The 18533-nt window shown below is 33.5% G+C and overlaps 1 protein-coding gene across 1 annotated transcript; it reads left to right on the forward strand.

The window, feature by feature from the left end:
- Positions 1-2633: 2633 nt before the first annotated feature.
- On the forward strand, positions 2634-18531 carry LOC148272479 (fizzy-related protein homolog; the record flags this gene model as incomplete). Its single annotated transcript, XM_088239978.1, has 9 exons — positions 2634-2956; positions 5898-6008; positions 6496-6618; positions 7979-8113; positions 9168-9282; positions 10863-10984; positions 12537-12705; positions 13456-13565; positions 13755-18531. Coding segments are annotated over 9 exons (1385 nt in total), but the record flags the coding sequence as incomplete, so codon positions are not given.
- Positions 18532-18533: the final 2 nt, after the last annotated feature.

Raw genomic sequence — 18533 nt, forward strand, 5'->3', positions numbered from 1 at the left:
TACTTTTTGGGAATAATTAACTATTTTGTTGTTTTTTATTTGCTGACTTACCCGAGTCCGAATATTATTATTCCTTGCAACATATTATGCGCGCTGTGCCTCGATTATGAACGCTATCTTCATCTGTATATATCGAGACGGTATACTTAACTTCTGTACTATCTGTATCTTACCTCGGTACGTTCTACCTACTTGTCATATCGACATCATATGATCGAAACAAGCCAATGGAATGACCGCAAACAATTGGTCTGCGTTCCTTACGTCATTAACATTTAAAATAGTTCTCATTTATATTTTAAATAGGCCTCTGTAATAAAAAGTGCTCACTTCAAAGCGATTATAATCTCCAATAAATCCCAATTCAAGACTTTTGGAAATCACCTAGAGGGTACACTTAACGATCGTCTGTATGTATATACCGATTGACTACAAAGCCGGCTCCTTGAACGTCTCGATACATACACTAGGAGAGTTAGTAAAACAGATGGAAAAATTATAATAACTAAATTATTTTTTTAGAGTGGTAACTTTCTGACGCATATAATCTGTGTCTGACGCCTAGATACTCTTATTTGTTAATAGAACAGAACCTAGCGACATTATTTTCACATCTAGGCGTTCGTTTTATTAAATTGACAGTTATGTCGGAATTTAATTCGACTTCAAAACTTTTTGTTCTTAGGCTTTTAAGAAAAAAGGTGCCAACCTCAAAACGATTAAAACTTTTAATATATCATAATTAAAGGAAAAATTGCTCGGTGGAACAAAATTTTTGACACTTAATGTGTAGATGAACGTATCGAGATGTTCTAGACCCATCGGTATAAAACGATGTACTTACATCAAAATTTGATAGTAGGGGTATCGGTACTATACCTTTGTAGTCGGTCGGAAGACTTTTATCTTCAACTATAGCGTCATACTGAAGCTATATCATTTTAGGGCGTAGATATGTATACCGTGACGTACGCTTCCCCTTGATTCATATCGATGTACCTGCCCAAAACTTGAAGGTGGGGGGGCGGTAGTATGTCTTTACAATCGCTAGAGGGAATTTATCTTCAACTATACCGTCATAGTGAAGGTATGACGTCTTTATCTTCCCATAATAATCGAGGCCCTGGTGCCCATACAATAGTATTTTGTTCATGCGCTGTCAAATTTTCTCGTGAAAGATTTAGAAATAATATTTTTTTATTGGTAACTGCATTTTATGGTAGTGTTTTTTTTATGTTTGTATCATAGAATTAAGAATAGTCCAGAAACCGCATACGCACATCAAACAATGGGCGACTAAACTACTCATAAATGAGTAGGTTTACGTTTTGGCCCATTAGTTTCTTTGTAGACGTCGCTCAGTACTCAACTCCTGATTTGAATTCAACTACGCCGTGTTGTGTCCTTTTAAAGTGTAGAAATATTGCTAGGATCTTAAAGAAATAGGATGGTATCACATTTCATGTGTAATTAGCAAACGAATGTGTAAGTAGCAAATGCATTACTTAAAAATGGAATTATTTTTCCATCTGTCAGATTGTCGAAGAAATAAAATGGAAATTTCGTTAGTGTTGCCAGGGTAGTAAATTTTTTTTAAACGATGAGGAATTTCTCATTTGTGGCTCCGAGAGTGTTCAATGTCCTGGATAGATATTAAGTTCTCCAAAACGAAAGCCATTTTCAGGAGGAGCGTTCAAGTCTGGATTTTGTCTAAGGGAAGAGACCATTGCAGGAGACTTTTTTTAATATTTTTTTTTTATTTAAATTTCATTGATAAACCCTTACGGGTTACATACATTTAACAAAATATTTTCACTTTTAAAATTCACATTCTACTGTTAATAATAATATTTTTATCATCTTTTGTAAAGGTTGTCTGAGTCTTTTGTTTAGATTTGTCTGGTAGTTTATTGTATAATTTCAGTCCATGGTTTATTAGTCTCGATTGTCCTTTTCTCGTTTTAAAAGATTGAATATGATATTTTTCTGATATTCTCGTATTGTGTTCATGTTTACTACAGTTTTTTCCAAGTTTTAATTCTTCGTCTACAATTACATCAGTGGCTAATTTATGAATAAACGTTAAAGATTTTAGTTTAAAGAGTTCAGTTACATTTAATTGTTTAGTTTGTTCAAAAAGTTCTTTAGTTGCTGTTAGATAGGGAAGGTCGTATACTAACTTTAATATTGTATTTTGCTGTCTTTGTAGTCTGTTTATGTCATTTTGATTTCCTGTTCCCCATAGTAGTTGCATATAACATATTTTAGTTTGCTGCTAGATATTGCATAGATTTATAATATACTAAAAACCGTGTTGTCCAGATGCCTTAATGCACTTTCTTTGGCGAAACTCTCCACCTTGACAACAAAACAGTCGAGTGACAAATATGTTTTTTTTTGGGACCCAGGTTTTTGCATGTTGTAATGTTCGATTTGAAAAGAACGACTATATTTTAAATAAAAAATCTTTACTGCTAGTATTTAAATGTTAAGAATTAACTTTTAGTTTTACTAACAATACACCCCTGTCTGACTCCTAATTCTCGGAGTCCCTGTGGCCCTATGGAACACCCTTTAGGATAAGGGTTCAATGATTATTTTGGCACTAATATCATAATTTTTTTCCTCCTCAGCTATTCCGCGGCCGTCCGACACGCCGCCCTCGTCCAAGAAGCAGCGCGGGGAGGGCGCGGGGGCGGGCGCGGGCGCCCCGGCCGCCGAGCCGGGCGCGGCGGCGGGCGCGCCGCCCCCGCCGCCGGCGCCCAACCAGGCGGGCGGCGCGGCGGCGGCGGCGGGCGCGGCGCCGCGCGAGGCGCTCGCCTACGGCTGCCTGCTGCGCAACGAACTGCTGGGGGCGCGCGTGCAGGAGCTGCGCCCGCCGGCCGACGGCCGCGCCCCGCAGGCGCCCCTCGCGCCCTCGCCCTCCGTCTACAGATACAAGTGGCCCTCGAAACAGGTAATTCCCCCTGCTCAGGGACATTGTTATTCTTATTTCTAAAGCTTCTAAATTCTAAGCTTCTTCTTCGCGTGTCACAATCCGTGCGATCGGTTCACTTCATCCACGGTCAGTCTCCACCCGTCTCTATCCTCCGCTTGTCTCTTCAACTCGGCTACGCGCTACAACGCATGTCGGAGATAATCTGGTCCATGTAACTTAAACGGGGTCGTCCTCTGTAATTTGTGCCTTCGCACATTCCCTCCGCAATCGTAAGAAACAGGCCTTGGTGTCTCATGTTATGGCCTATCCATTTGGCTCGCTGTTGTGCAACATTATTGAGCAAGCTTCTAGACATGCATTCTGTTGAGAGTCAGATATTCAGAGCATCACTCTGCGTCATTTCAACAGAAGCAATATTACTAGGTTTGTTAAAAAGAATGTGAAGTTTCGGTAGTCAGATCATCGTTGCAAAGCTGCGTCCACTGAGTCATTTTTTTACAGTAGTCGATCAGTTCGTAGCCTAATTTGTTCAATTTTCCCTGCACGACAATCGATCTGAGAGCGGATGCATTATCATGAAGATAGAGAACTGTTTTGCTATCCAAACCAGGGCGTTTATTCTGCAATTCTGCTTTGTAACAGTCCAATAATGGTGCGTTGTAATCTCCAGTCACTGTTTTACCCTTTTGCAAGTAATCAATGGGAATAATGCCTTTCGCATCCCGTAAAACAGTCGCCATCACCTTACCGGCTGATCGGGTTGTCTTCGCCTTCTTCGGTGGGCCTTCGCCGCGTTTTCTCCACTACTTGGACTGTTCCTTCATTTCCGGCGTAAAGTAATTGACCCATGTTTCATCAACAGTGACGCACCGACAAAAAAATCCTTTAGATCACGTTTTGTCTTCGTCAAAAGCTTCTCGGATTCGTCAAACGAGTGCGTTTTTGGTCTATAGTGAGTAAACGCGGCACCCATGGCTGAAAAGTTTGTGTATTTCTCTTTTGGTAAGTTGAGTTGTTGATAGAATGTTTCAATTAACACCAGAACATGAAAATTATATCTGTGTTCGGCGAATGAAATTGAAATATTTGGGCAAATCCTAATAGAGTCGCCAGTACGGAGAAAAACCATTATTCGATTATTGATCACGAAGTTAGCAATAGATTACAGCAATGCAACTGGCCGTAGGTACTTGGGTTGAGAATGTCAAGGCTCAAACCAAAACCATCCATTACACGTTTGTTAAACTAAAAAACAAACTTAAACGAAACCAAAAATTTTAAACGTTTTTGTTCTATGCAATATTTTGGAAGAGCGCATTTAGCTCTCAAAGACAAAAAACTATTTTCAAGAGAGGATTTAAGGACTGGATTTTCCTTAGCGAGAGGAATTTGAGTAGAAAACTCCTCGATGATTTTCCGAATATTTGAGTTTGCTGTTTACCATATTAATGTGCCATATATTTATTTAAAAAATATATATATTTTTCTGAGACAATATAATATCTGTGGTGATATACTGGTATGTCTGTGTCAACTAATTACTCGTCCCAACTCGACTCAGGACTTTTAGTCCCATGTAGTTGGGACTTCTGTCTCAAAAAATGTGTAACAAACTACTTATTTTATTTTATTTGGGAAATCAACAGTTCTACATACATATTTTTAGTAAACAAACAGATATAGTGTATAAACTCAGAACTAATAACAGATTTCCACATAGTATACAAAGTTAGTAAAGAAAATATATTACATATCAAATAAATAAATAAAATATAGATTAAGGGCTTTTCTAGAGAATTATTACTACAGGATAAATCATAAACAAAAACGTTTCATTTTAAAACAAATTCTCAACAATTATTTACTAATGGCAATTTTGCCTTTATTTTGGCACTGTTAAGGGGACTGAAGTCTTTGGGTGTCTTCAGGATGCGCATTACATACTCGTACAATATTCAAAATAAAATAGCATTGGCTATTCTGCTAGAGTTCATTCACTTGCTACGTAACGAGGAAATATCCTGTTAACGAAGCATTCCATACTCTGCACTTACAGTAGGTACTCTTCTAACCATAATTGGATAAGTGGTATAGAGTTGCATATAAATAGCTCTTTTAAACATGCCATGTATGGTAACTTTATTTTATTTCAAATATGTCCAATGAAATTAATTTTTTACCTTTTACTGTCCTTAATTCATTTTTAAAAAAGTGTGTCTCAATAAATAAAAAGGCATATTAGAATAGTGTAGAGTTTGTAATTATTATTTTACATATTAAATGTTCGAAATACACACATTTAGTATTCGAAAGGCGGGAGATTTTTTTGAAAAATATATTTAGATTAATAAATGTAGTACTTTATATAATTGGTGCACATATTATTTATATTCTTATGTATTACATTTCTTTTTTAAATTTTTATATTATACTATATTATTTATGTTTAAGTTACATATATTCTTGGCACATATGTATACTTCATATTTGTATAATAACAATTATTAATTTCTTACATTTGATTAGCTGGCATTTATAATTAAGTAGTTTAAGTTTTTTTATTATTGTTATATTAGTACAAAACTACTTATACTTTAAAGATAAAAAATCTCCATTTTAGAACAGGCTGAGCCATTTTAGATGGAGTCTATCCTAAACAGAGAACGCCACGTTTTCATTTTCTATTCACTAGTTTTATATAGATTCCCTGTTATTAAATAATATGTACACTTATATTATGTAATAAAATAAATCTACTTAATATCAGTCCCAAGGTTACTCACTGTTTTTATTTATGTTTTTCTATTTTGTCAAATAATATTTTGTGTCAACATGCATGAATTGGACTGTGTCCGTTAATAAATAAATGAATAAGTTTCTCCGCCGTTTGTTTTTTATGCTTCGTAGATAGATTCCACCCGGTTGATTCTCATATAGCGATGTTTGCTTTTATTTCCAGGAAAATGTGGATCCAGCCGCGTATAGTTTATCCCCGGTGTCGGCAAAATCACAGAAACTCCTCCGCTCACCCAGAAAAGCCACTAGGAAAATATCCAGAATACCATTCAAGGTAATTATAGCACTATTTTCAGTTCAATTACATGTTTACTGTAATTTGAATTATTTATTTTTTCCGCTTATGTTGGGGGTCGGAATTGCACAAAAAAGTTTATTTTTTATTTTGACAGCTGGCTTCTGCCTGTTTTGTTTTTTTTTAACAAATTTCTATCATCTTTTTAAATTATATTTCAAACAAGTTTGGAGTATATGTAACTAAAATTAAACCAGTTTTATTGAATAAACATAATATATTAAAGATATTAATAAATTTGAGAGTCAGTATTCATGAAAAATTAAAGTTAAATAATTTTGGCCAATTTTTTCACGTGCTTTGTCGTAAGTTACAAATATGCCAAATTTTGACAGAGATTTAAAAAATAACTATAAATCATAGTGGCATTAATGTACATATTTTTTTTTTCATTAACTTTTCTCTCTGTGGGTTTATCTGGGTTAATGTGGGTTAATTATCTAAGTCTTTTTGGTCTTTTGCATAGGTACTGGATGCCCCAGAATTACAGGACGACTTCTACCTCAACCTTGTGGACTGGTCAGCCCAGAATGTACTCAGTGTTGGACTGGGTAGTTGTGTTTACCTGTGGAGCGCTTGCACGAGTCAGGTAAACTAATCCATACTGTCTTTCTGTAGGCTGTTTTTTTAAAAGTATAGAACTTTAAAATTAGTATAGTCTTGTTTAATATATTCTTTACATAGCATTTATTAAATCACATATAATGTCAATAAATTATATCTATATAATACAATTAATAAATTTAAATCAATAAACACGAATCTAATGCCAAGCTGTCTTGTCCCGCAAATATTCTTCGACTCTATAGTAGCTCTTTCCAAACAGCCTGTGCTTGATAAAATCTTTAAATTTCATTTTTGGCAAAGCCTGAATTTCAAGGGGTACCTTTTTGTAAAATCGTATAATTTTTTTGCAGTCTAATAGTGGGCACATTAAATAAAACACATAAATTCCATTAGTTATTTATTTACAATTCTTGCTGCAATAAAGTATACCTAAAATATTTAACATGTTACCAAACAATATTAAAAATACTGAATTAAATACAGGAGTGAGACATTTGCTTAAATTATGATTAATAGAAAAAAGTTTTTTGTTTTAGTGATAGTTTTTAATTTTTGATAATGTAATATGTAATGTTTTTCAAGTAAAATTATTGTTAATGTAGGTTAAGTGTGAATAATCGATGCAATTTATAAGAACCTGCTGACGAGTTGTATGTATGCAACTCAGCAGGACTTTAATTTAAGACTAATTTGTAAATATTTTTGAAAAATCCATTCTTATTAAATAACAGTTTATATTTCAATATTAGTGATGAACTGGTTCTTAAAATATGAACGCTGTGCGCTTGATCACGACCTTCGTTGAACTGTCACCCGTCTCCGGGCCGGTTTAATGTTCTTCGCATTGAGGAAACGAATAACAGACCTTACAAGTGGCGGGATTTTCAACTATATTCAGCTTTTCAAACAAGCACCACAAAGTAAGCTAACATAAGTTGTGTCCTTTTTTTTCGAAATGAAGAGAACAAGAGGACATAACAAATTGACCGATAATGTATTCTACTTAATTATTTTACAAAAAAATAGTCAATAATTTATAGCATCTTCACCGTACACTGTGAAAATATCGCGAGCAGTTTTGGCAGCTTTATTTCCTTGATTGAACACGAACAGAAAAAGGTGTCGAAAATGCTCACATTCATCTGCCTGACATTCCATTTTGAGGCTTGTAATCAAATAAAATAATTTATGTCATTTAAAAGCAAACTTCACCAGTTTGTTTTACTTTTGGTGATCATTTTTAAATTTGGATAAAACGGACCCAACTCGTGTCAACACTTAATATATGCGCATAGCGTAGTATTGCACGTCCTTAATCGCTTTCTTGAATAAAATATATTAAGTTTTTACAAAAATTGTAATATAAATGATGCTTCTTTCAGGTGACTAGATTATGCGACCTCTCAAATGACAGCAACGCCGTGACCTCGGTCTCGTGGAGTGAGAGGGGAGGACTCGTGGCCGTGGGGACGCAGAAGGGATATATCTCCGTGTGGGACGTGGCCGTTAATAAGGAGGTAATAAAATACAAGAATAGACACGTTATTACCTCACTAGATACATCTCATATTTAGAAAATTTTACCCTTGATGATTTGAAAAAGAATGTGGCTTTATATGGAACAGTAACTTTATGATTTTCTTGTTATATTAATCCTTTAAAATATTTCATTATTTAATTTCATTTTTGCAAGTTTTAACCTACCCGGGCCGATTTTAATTTTTAGGTTCAATTTTTGTTTCTAGACCTTGTTTAAAAAGATGTGTTTGTATTTTAAAAATAATTAAACCAAAAAGGATTTCGCCGTAGATGTTAGTAAAATAAAATAAATAAAGCATGTCTTTAAATGCTGCACAAAAAAGTTGAATGTTTCATCTACATAAATGACATAACTCAAAATAATACAGTTTTGAACACTTCCACCACACAGTTAAAGTTGAGTTGAGTTGAAACAACAAAGAGTTGAAACAACAGAAGTGACACTAACACCATTTGTCCATTGTTTTTTAAAAACCAAGTTACTACCTCATTTTTTAAAAAAGTTTTATCTATTTCAACAAATAAGTAACATACATAATTGTATTTTTGTTCCCGCAAAGCCGAAGCTTGTCTGCTGGTTACATTATTATTTTTTTTTTTTTTAAATTTATAAAAGGTAAGTACATAGTTAAATAATAAATGAAGAATATAATATATTTATGTGCACACTTAAGTTTTACTTGCTGTTTTTTATAATTTTTTGACAATTTTTTTAATGAATTTCGGTTTTTTCCTCACGATTTTCAACTGGTATTAAATTCAACACTCCCCATTGTTCTATCTCCATAGTAGTTCATGAAGGAATATTTCCTTATTTCCTACATAGATAACTCGAATACACCGATTTTTCACCATGAAGTACATCTCCAGATCTGTCTAGCGGAATAATGTAAACATGCTCAAGCTTCAAAAATTACCAGTCTATTCTTGCTGGCGCAATCATAGATTAATTAGATTAGTATCGTTAGATTATTTTATTTTCTTATTTACTTCCAAAATAGAAATGATAATTTTGAAACATTCCTTATTCAGGTCACAAAACTGGCGGGGCACATTGCACGAGTGGGCGCGCTGGCGTGGAACGGGGACATCCTCAGTTCTGGTAGTCGGGATCGTCACATAAGGCAGAGAGACATTAGAACACCAGGTATGACTTCGAAAAATTGCGTATTTATCAAAATATGGAAATACACATTACCTTCTCTAAAAGATCTCTATCTGTGTTGAAATATCCATCACCTGGCTGTGGCTCTTGCTCCACATACAGAGGGTTCCTGGTTCAATTTCCGATGAGATCGCAAAAATGTAATGTGAATTTTCTCAAGCCTGGGTATTCTATGCTGTCGTTGGGCCTCCTGGACCCCGATTACAATGAGAAGTTAACATTTATCTTCAATTTTATCTACAAATAAAAATTATTTTTCTGTATGAAAAGCATTATTTTTCTTCTAAACATGCTCAATTATAGGTTACCGACGAAGATACTTTAAATGTTCATGCAAAAATACTCATTTTCGTACACAAATATCGGTTTTTCTTTACAGACAGTGGAAGATAACTCCGTTGACTTCCCTTTGTAATCGGGGCCCTGGGCCCGTGTTACAATATATAATATAATACAGTTATTTTTTAAAATAAGTAAATAATTGCAGTACTAATGGTAGCATTATAATTATTTTTAAATACACAAATTTTTAATTCCTTTTGTTTTCATTTCTGCGTGATAATTGTATGCAATATTTGTTAAACGCACTCGTCGTGCGCGATATGTGATGTCAAAGTGGCGTGATGCCAACATTGAGCTGTTATAGAAAATTATGAATGAAGTTTTTTATACAATGATAGCTATCCAGTCAACCCCCTATAATGCATAGCGTGGTTTCCATATAATGCAAAGAAAAATTGCAAACCACCCTCCTAGAACATGGTTTCCATATAACGCATTTTTCATACAAGACAACATTCTAACAAGGGAAATGACTGAAGAATTTATCTATCGTGTTCATCTGCACGTTTTCACATTTTCGATTGGGAAGTACAAATGTCATTTATGTACAGTCAGAGAATTCCCCTAAATACGAACAAATTATAAAGCAGTGCTCTCTTATAATTTAGTATAAAATTATGAAAAAAGAAAATTAAATTAAAAATTTTAAAAATTAGAAAAAACGGGTTGGGCCAATAATATGTGACAGTGACGGAACGAAAAGCATCTAACATGTATTGAATTAAGTTTTTTTTTTTAGAATTTATTATATGAACTGTGTATCATATTTAATAAACCTACACTCAAATATGTAAAATTCATTGCCGTTTGAGTTATGTTTGTATACAATTTTATTTATAAACGTATCCTTAAAAACTTTGACTTTGAGAATGAAATTTTTGTATATGTATGTAATGCAAAACAAATCGTCTTGATTTATGTACAATTGCATTTCTCCTGAAATTCACTTAATTTGATTTCTATATTATGCGATATGAATAATTTGATTTGTATTAATTCCTAGTTTCTTATAGTGCGGTTTCCATACAACACGGTACAAATTAATCACCTTATAGGAGAGTTAACTGTACCATTACTCATGTGCTTTAAGTAGACATATATTAATAGATATTTTTTAAATATCTTAAAATCTAAATTTTGTCTATTTATTGGCATGAAAATTTGTCTTTATTTAATAATTTTCTAGATATCCTTTTACCATAAACAATGCTTATTTCCAGCACTTGTATCGGAGAGAACTCTGTCCGGTCATAGACAAGAGGTGTGCGGGCTGAAGTGGTCTCCCGACGGACAGTGCCTCGCTTCGGGCGGGAACGACAACAAGCTATTTGTCTGGACACAGGTATGTCGGACGGCCTGATAGATTTCACTAGACCGGTCTGTAATCCTGATTTGGTTAAGAATGGTATAAATTTTAGGTCATTTACTCGGTTCGCTGACTCTCGGGTTGAGAAGTGGGAAACTCACTTTTATAGAATTGTCGGTAAATCGTATTTTTGATTCCCCTCCGTGCTGCTATGGATATCAATCTTCTAAACACATCCTGTGTTCTTCCCTTTCCGCCTCTCTATGGTTACCGAATGGAGCTTCTCGCTACTATCTGTGGCCCTGTTATAGGTCCTGTCGGATATACAGATCTGGTGGCTTCCAAAAAGAATTGTTTCGGTGAATTGATCATGTCCGATTGGATTATTTGATTAATTTAATCCTAGTCAGTGAAGAATTCACTGCCCTCTTTTCTCAATCCTGTAATATCCTGGCTTACCTTCTTGTTACCAGATTATAGGGAGCACCTTGGGCGGCTTCTCTCGTTCGGCAACAAGCAATCTTTCCGTGTATGCGGACACCGCCAAAGAGACTCATGTCCTCTAATGCGTTGTGTGGTCTGCAGTCTGCAAGCTGTGAGTGTGTAGATCGTATTTTGCCAAAGGAGCCACAATGTCTCCGGGTACAAATTGAATGAATACTTTTGTTCCGATCTTTCCCATGAAAGAGAAACAGTGTTGTGCCTGTATTTGTCATAGTATAATTGAAGACACAAGCTGATAAAGGTGTTATGTGACGAAAACAAAATGCAGAGATGCTGGGGTTGATGTTTTGAGCACCAGTGTGATTATTGGTAACATAACATATAAATATACTAGCTGACCCGACAGACGTTGTCCTGCCCGAACATTGGCTTACCTTGGAAAAATACTTTTTATTGATAAGTAGGTACCTAGGTACTTGCTTGTGATTAAATTCCAAAACTAAAAATAGTTAATACTCAAATATTAAATTTATGTAGGTACTTGTTGATGGTCGAATTCCAAAACATAAAATAAATATTTTTTCAAATATAGCATTCTTTTTGCAAACGTCAAATTCCGGTCGTCTCACCAACAAAAGTGTGTACTTATGTAAGAATACGATTTTTAAAAATGTATTGAATTTAATGTTATTTTAGTGTTACCAAAAATCCAATTAAAAAAAAATGGGTAGAAATTATAAGGAATTTAAGGGAAGAATTTGATTAAGATCCACAAAAAACAATGATGTTTGTAAACATTCAAAAACAAACTTTTTTTACACACAACAAAACAACATCTTTCCATTTTTTTGCAAATGCATTCTCCTCGAATGCAACTCTGGTAGATCGACGAATAAAACATTTATGCTCCTAACTTATTTTTTACATATTCGATTAAAGATTTTTATATCTATGAACACGCACAGCGCAAAGACCATATTTCTCTGAAAACCGCACGTAAATCGGTTAAGCCGTTTAGGAGGAGTACGGTGACATCACACATACAGAGGAATTATATATACAAAGATACACACACACACATTTAAAAATGTACCATTATTTAATATGTATTTCAAGTTTATCTGATTTATGCATCGTGTTTCAGCACTCCCTGTCTCCGGTGCAGACGTACTCGTCCCACCTGGCGGCCGTGAAGGCCATCGCCTGGTCCCCGCACCAACACGGGCTCCTGGCCTCGGGGGGGGGCACGGCTGACCGCTGCATCCGCTTCTGGAACACGCTGACGGGACAGCCCATGCAGTGTGTCGACACAGGTGACTATATCCTCCCACTATCCTATTGATTCGGAGATTATTTGAGATAGTCACTGAATGTTCATATTGTGTGGGTTTTGCAATGCGTGATGTGTATCGTTGTTTCAAAGGTATTTTTAAGTTCTCGTCGAGTTTATACAATTTTATATACCTAGGCCAAATATGCTTGTATATTTTGTCTGAATAAAATTGTGTAATTTTCCTTTTTGTTATCAATAAAAAAATATGTACAAAAAATCAATTTATTCATCTTTTTAAAATGTTACCTAACAGATATTACCGGCACAGCGATGAAATGTATTTATTTATTTCTTTTATTTATTTATTAATTTATTAAAAATTACACTCCTTTACATATTCTTAACAATTAACTCCATAGAAAACGTTGACGGTTATTGTTTTCACTTTAGAATTTTAGGTCTCATTTAAAATTTACATTTTTTATCTAATTGGTCAAAATATATTGTAAACATCTATGTTTTAATGCTAAATACGAATGGCTATGTTTTCTAAATAAAATGAAACATTTTATTTTAAATACACAAACATTGTATGTGACACAAAACTATCTTGGAAATCAATTATTAAAATTAAACACTGCCTCCTTCACATCCAACCCCTAGAAAGAACTTTAACTTTAAGGGTGTAAAAACCGCCTGGACAGAGAGATTTAATTTGAAAATGAAAATTGAAAATGCGTATAATGCCTCCATGTTTTATTTTGACTAAATAATATTTTATTTACTACAGGATCCCAAGTATGTAACCTGGCTTGGTCGAAGCACTCCAGCGAACTAGTCTCGACGCACGGATACTCCCAGAACCAGATACTGGTGTGGAAATATCCTTCACTGACACAGGTATGATCCAATAATCCAATGAAAAATTGTTTATTTACATAGTGACAAATGAAGACAATGGAAGTAAAGAAAAATTTTAATTTTTTTTTTGGTTATGATGTCATTCTGTAGTTTATCAACTTTATTTTTATATAAATCATGAGTTGAGTTGCAAATAAAGTTTAAAATCATACATTATATTTTCTGCAGGTCGCAAAGCTGACCGGCCACTCGTACCGCGTCCTCTACCTCGCCCTGTCTCCTGACGGGGAAGCCATCGTCACAGGCGCCGGAGACGAGACTCTTCGCTTCTGGAACGTCTTCTCCAAGACCACCTCGCACCGGGAGAACAAGAGTGTGCTGAGCCTCTACACGGCCGTGCGGTGAGGGGAGCCGAATGCTCTCGCGCTTTCCATCGGCGGATGTCTCGAAGAGATGGGTTAAATAACCATGTGAACGCCGGGCAGAAATACACGTGTTGATCCCCTACCATTTTTGATTTGCCAATATCTTTCAGTAAAACGTAATTTTGCTTTACCGAATTCTGAATACACATCTGAAGATCGTATTTGTTACGATAAATCTCTCATGGGCAGGAAATATGTTAAAATCAAAACATAACCAAAAAGTCTCAAGTATACTGTTGTACAGCCGATTTCTTGACGCATTGTTTGGTACTCCGGTTATTAGTCTATGTGATGGAAAACCGAATTTAAATGCTTCGTACTTTTATATCATAAGTTCTAAAGAACTGCTTAAAAGCTGGAAGAATAAATCATTTGAAAACTTCGTATCAAATGAAGATGACTTAAATCACTAGAATTCGTTGTACCTAATTAATATCTGCACCTTAGAGGATAAAACACGGGAGTCCACTTTTTGCTGCAAGAGAACCGAATATACAATTGGCTCACACACTCTTTACATCTCACTTTTGATACTCCAGATATACATTTGAGTGCGAGAAAGACAATTTTACGCATCACACATGCGAGCAGCAAAGTTGCCAGTACTTCTGCCAGATGCCGATTACAAGCTCTCCGAATTTCATCAGGGGTGGTTCTTTCGTTCGCGTTGCGTGAGCATGAGCTGATGCCATGATTTTTTTCAAGTTTTTAGCAATTACATTTAAAATATTATTACTTTTGACTTCAACTATAAATAATTGAAACATTTGCCTATGAATATTCTGTTTGTTCGATTTAAAATGTCTCATTTTTTACATGTGTAATGACTACACGGCACCGTAACTCGCGGATGTTTTTGACACCGTAAGGAAAGGGTTAAGCATTTCTCTTTACGTTAGCTGGAATTCTGTAATTTGGAGATGTGTGACTTTTGAACAAGTCGATCAACATACATTTGACAGTCTAAGCTTTGTAAAGAACTCGCACCTTTAGGCGTGCACGGCGTTCATTGGGATTACAGTATGCGTAGGATATTTGTCTGCGATTGTTTATATAAAACAATGCAGTCTTTGTACAAAAATTAGGATATAACTGTGTGTATATATTCATTGTCTTCGTGTTAGGGACTTACATGTCGTAAAACAGCAAATTTAATGTTTAATGGCATTTGCGTATACTACACTCGTAGCCAAGATAACATAATTTCAACAGCAGAAAATTAATTTATTACTTCAATTGGCATCAAAGTATTTTGTGTGTCTACAATAATACAGAGTTAAAGGAAATCTTTTTTTCATGTGTAAATTAATTCATTTTTATTTTACACTGCCTAGAAGGCTGTTTTAACAAGATACATACGTGAAACATGATTACCGTGTTTAAGTGAAAATGTAGTTATTTATTGGCCTTAACGATGGCTAATTGAATTTTCAACAATAGTTAATGTTTGACCACAGCAAAATGAATAAGATTATAAAGTTCACAGTGTCCCTGACTCTAGCGAGCTGCACACATATTTGTATCTAGAGGAGCCACACACGAATATCGGTTAATAATTGACAAGTTTTCTTTAAAAGAGTGCAATTTTTTCGCAAGTGTTACTAGCTATAGAGCCAATGAATATACATTCACGTGTAACATTTGGAAATTTTGACACAGTCAAATATTATATACTAATATTTACCTCGAGTAATATTTATAATAGTGATTCGATGGTTAAATATTAGCTTATTTATTTCATTTGTAAATAAAAATTTATAATTATTAGATTAACAAATTGAAATTGTAAATAGTTTGATGAAATTTATGTTTAAGATCAGTTCATCGATAAAATTATTCTAAGGTGAGTTTAATACATATTAAACTTTATATGGGATACTTCTATGAGGCAAAGTTTTAAGGATTAAATAAAGAAATCCTTGAAAGTCGTATTTTTATAAAAATATATAGTTTTTAATATTTTTTTGGATTTTTATTCAATCATTTTGAGAATAAATAAAAAATCAGCGCTATTGTTTTTTTCCTCCATTTTTTGTATACTTTTTTGTTTAAGACTTATTTTATAAATTCTAAAATGTTATTTCTTTTCTATTACCATAATATGTCAACTGTATGTTTCACTTTAAAATAACAATAAAATTTGCACTGATAATAAATATGTACATTGTGTAGGTCAAAATTTAATTTGTAAAGAAAATATGTTTTATCTTTAGATTATTACAAATGAAAAAAAAGTTTTTTGTAATCAACCGCAATGTTATATTATGAAATTCTCGGGTTGAAACTTTAATTGTCATTGCATACTTCTAAATATGTATGGATTGTACTATGAAAGTACTTTAGTACTTATTTATTCTGTTAGTTAAATATATTTATTTGATGTGGTTTGAATTAATTTGATCGATTTGTTGACTAAAAAAGTATATCACAAAATAAATCTTATAATTGACAGAAAAATTTACATATATATATTTTAATGGCATTTCTAATGCATAATTGCTATTTGTTTTTTTCTGGCGTAAATCTTTGAAATTTATTCAAACCATAATGAAAACTTAAAATAGGTAACTTTCTTTGAACACTTTTGATAAAAATTTTATTTTAAAAATTTAATTTTTACGTGAAATTGCTGTAAATATTTAGTTACTAAATTAAAAGTAGATTTTAGAGAGATTTCATAATTTATTTTCTTTATCAATTGATTATTTATTTTCTTTATCAATTGGCAATTACTGAGAAAAAAATATTGTATTCGTACTTTCGTTCTTTCATTATTTTCTTGTCCAAAGGGCGATACCTTTTTGAAAAACTGCTCGTGTAGGAATATTGTGAAAACACATTTTGCTGACATGATTTTAAGAATGCGAAGATCTCATTTTACGAATCCGCAGATATCGGGTACCGCTTTATGGATGACAATATACATACAAGTTTATTTTAAACCCAAAGCGCGCTTCTTTTCACTTTGTTTTTAAAATGAAAAATAAATAAATTTGGAATAAAAAATGGGATGAGGAAATTAATATGCAGATGCCGAGCAATACTCAAAATAATAATAATATGTTGAATGAGGAAGATTGGTGTTTTTATTTTTATGTATCGTATTATCAGCGCTATCACTTTTCAAAGTTTTGTATCGACGTCTCAAGTTCTCTTTTGCTTATCTCGGTCAGTTCTGCTGATTGTTCCGTTGATTTACCGTAAACCGTAAATCTTTCGCAACTCTCTCGCTCATCATCGGTTGATGCATATGAATTAGTGACGTCGTTCAAAGTAGAAGTTCCTCATTGTGTAGAGAAATTAGCATAAAGGAATTTAGACTTGGATAAGTAAAGGCACAGTATTTACCAACATCATTCTGCAGTTTAATAAATTGCAAGGCTCTTGTTCATTAGTTGATATTTTCCACTGTAAAACTTCTGTTTGCTTTATCATCTGTCTATTAAAATCTATCGTCCAATTATTCTTTTCACATATATATTTATTTTTCTTATTTTCAACATCTATCGAACCATTTTGAATTTAAGGTTAATGCTAAAAGAAATGCTTCTTTAGATGTTTTATCATTTTAATAATTTATGTAATAATAATACCATAATGGATTGGGAAAAATGTTTATAATCTCACACTGAATTTAATGTACATATTTGAAAATGTTGGCACCCATCAAAAAACATTTAGTATTCCGTCACTTTACTAATAGAAAACAAATTAACAAATTACAACAGAGAGGGAGAATACCTTAAAGAAGAGAATAATGGAAGTCTAGGCATTTACAGAGCTTATGACCTGTCATTGGCTGGTTTGAAATCCGGTCTTTTGTCTAAAAACATTTGGACAAACTAAAATATTGTAGGAAAACAAATTGACTGTACATATATTTTGGTTAATTATTTCACATTTTTTATTCTCAGTAGGAAACGTGTCTTGTGCAATTGAATTATTATTTAAATATAGCATAGAACTGTTCGAATTCGCCATCAAATTTTGAACACCTTTTTAAAAAAAATAGTTTCTTATTAAAAGATACTATTACATTTGACTTTGACACAAATTTGACAGACTTACAAATAATTTAATGTGTGGATTTTTTGCTGTGATTTACACCTTGGTGTTTTTTTATCATAGTTTTATAAGGAAATGCCAAAAATAATGCACTTGTATATACGGATTACATAAATAGGCATTCGGAAATAATATATTTCGGTAAAATATGTATATTTTCCTGGCCCAACACTAAGTTTAATACAAAATCATATAATTTTAAGATTTTCACTAATTGCAGTCATTAATCCTGATTATACGATCACTATATATAATATGTATCGACATTCTGTAAATAAATCAACTGGAAACAACGGCATCAATCGATGATTATAATTTCCAGATTCTCATAACATGGCTTCTGCCGTAATATCGATGGTTAACAACCAAAATACTAAGATAATAGGCTCTTAACCATCGATATATTGTATTAAAATAGGTACATAACTTACATATTGTTTTCTTTTTGAAAGTATATTTTATTAATAAAGTGTTTGGAGTGTAGTTTGTTGCAAAATAAAATTTTGCTGCTTTAATA

This window comes from Micrasema longulum, unplaced genomic scaffold (assembly GCF_059751315.1).
Source record: "Micrasema longulum isolate JH-2025_06_02 unplaced genomic scaffold, ASM5975131v1 h1tg002322l, whole genome shotgun sequence".
Lineage (NCBI taxonomy): Eukaryota > Metazoa > Arthropoda > Insecta > Trichoptera > Brachycentridae > Micrasema > Micrasema longulum.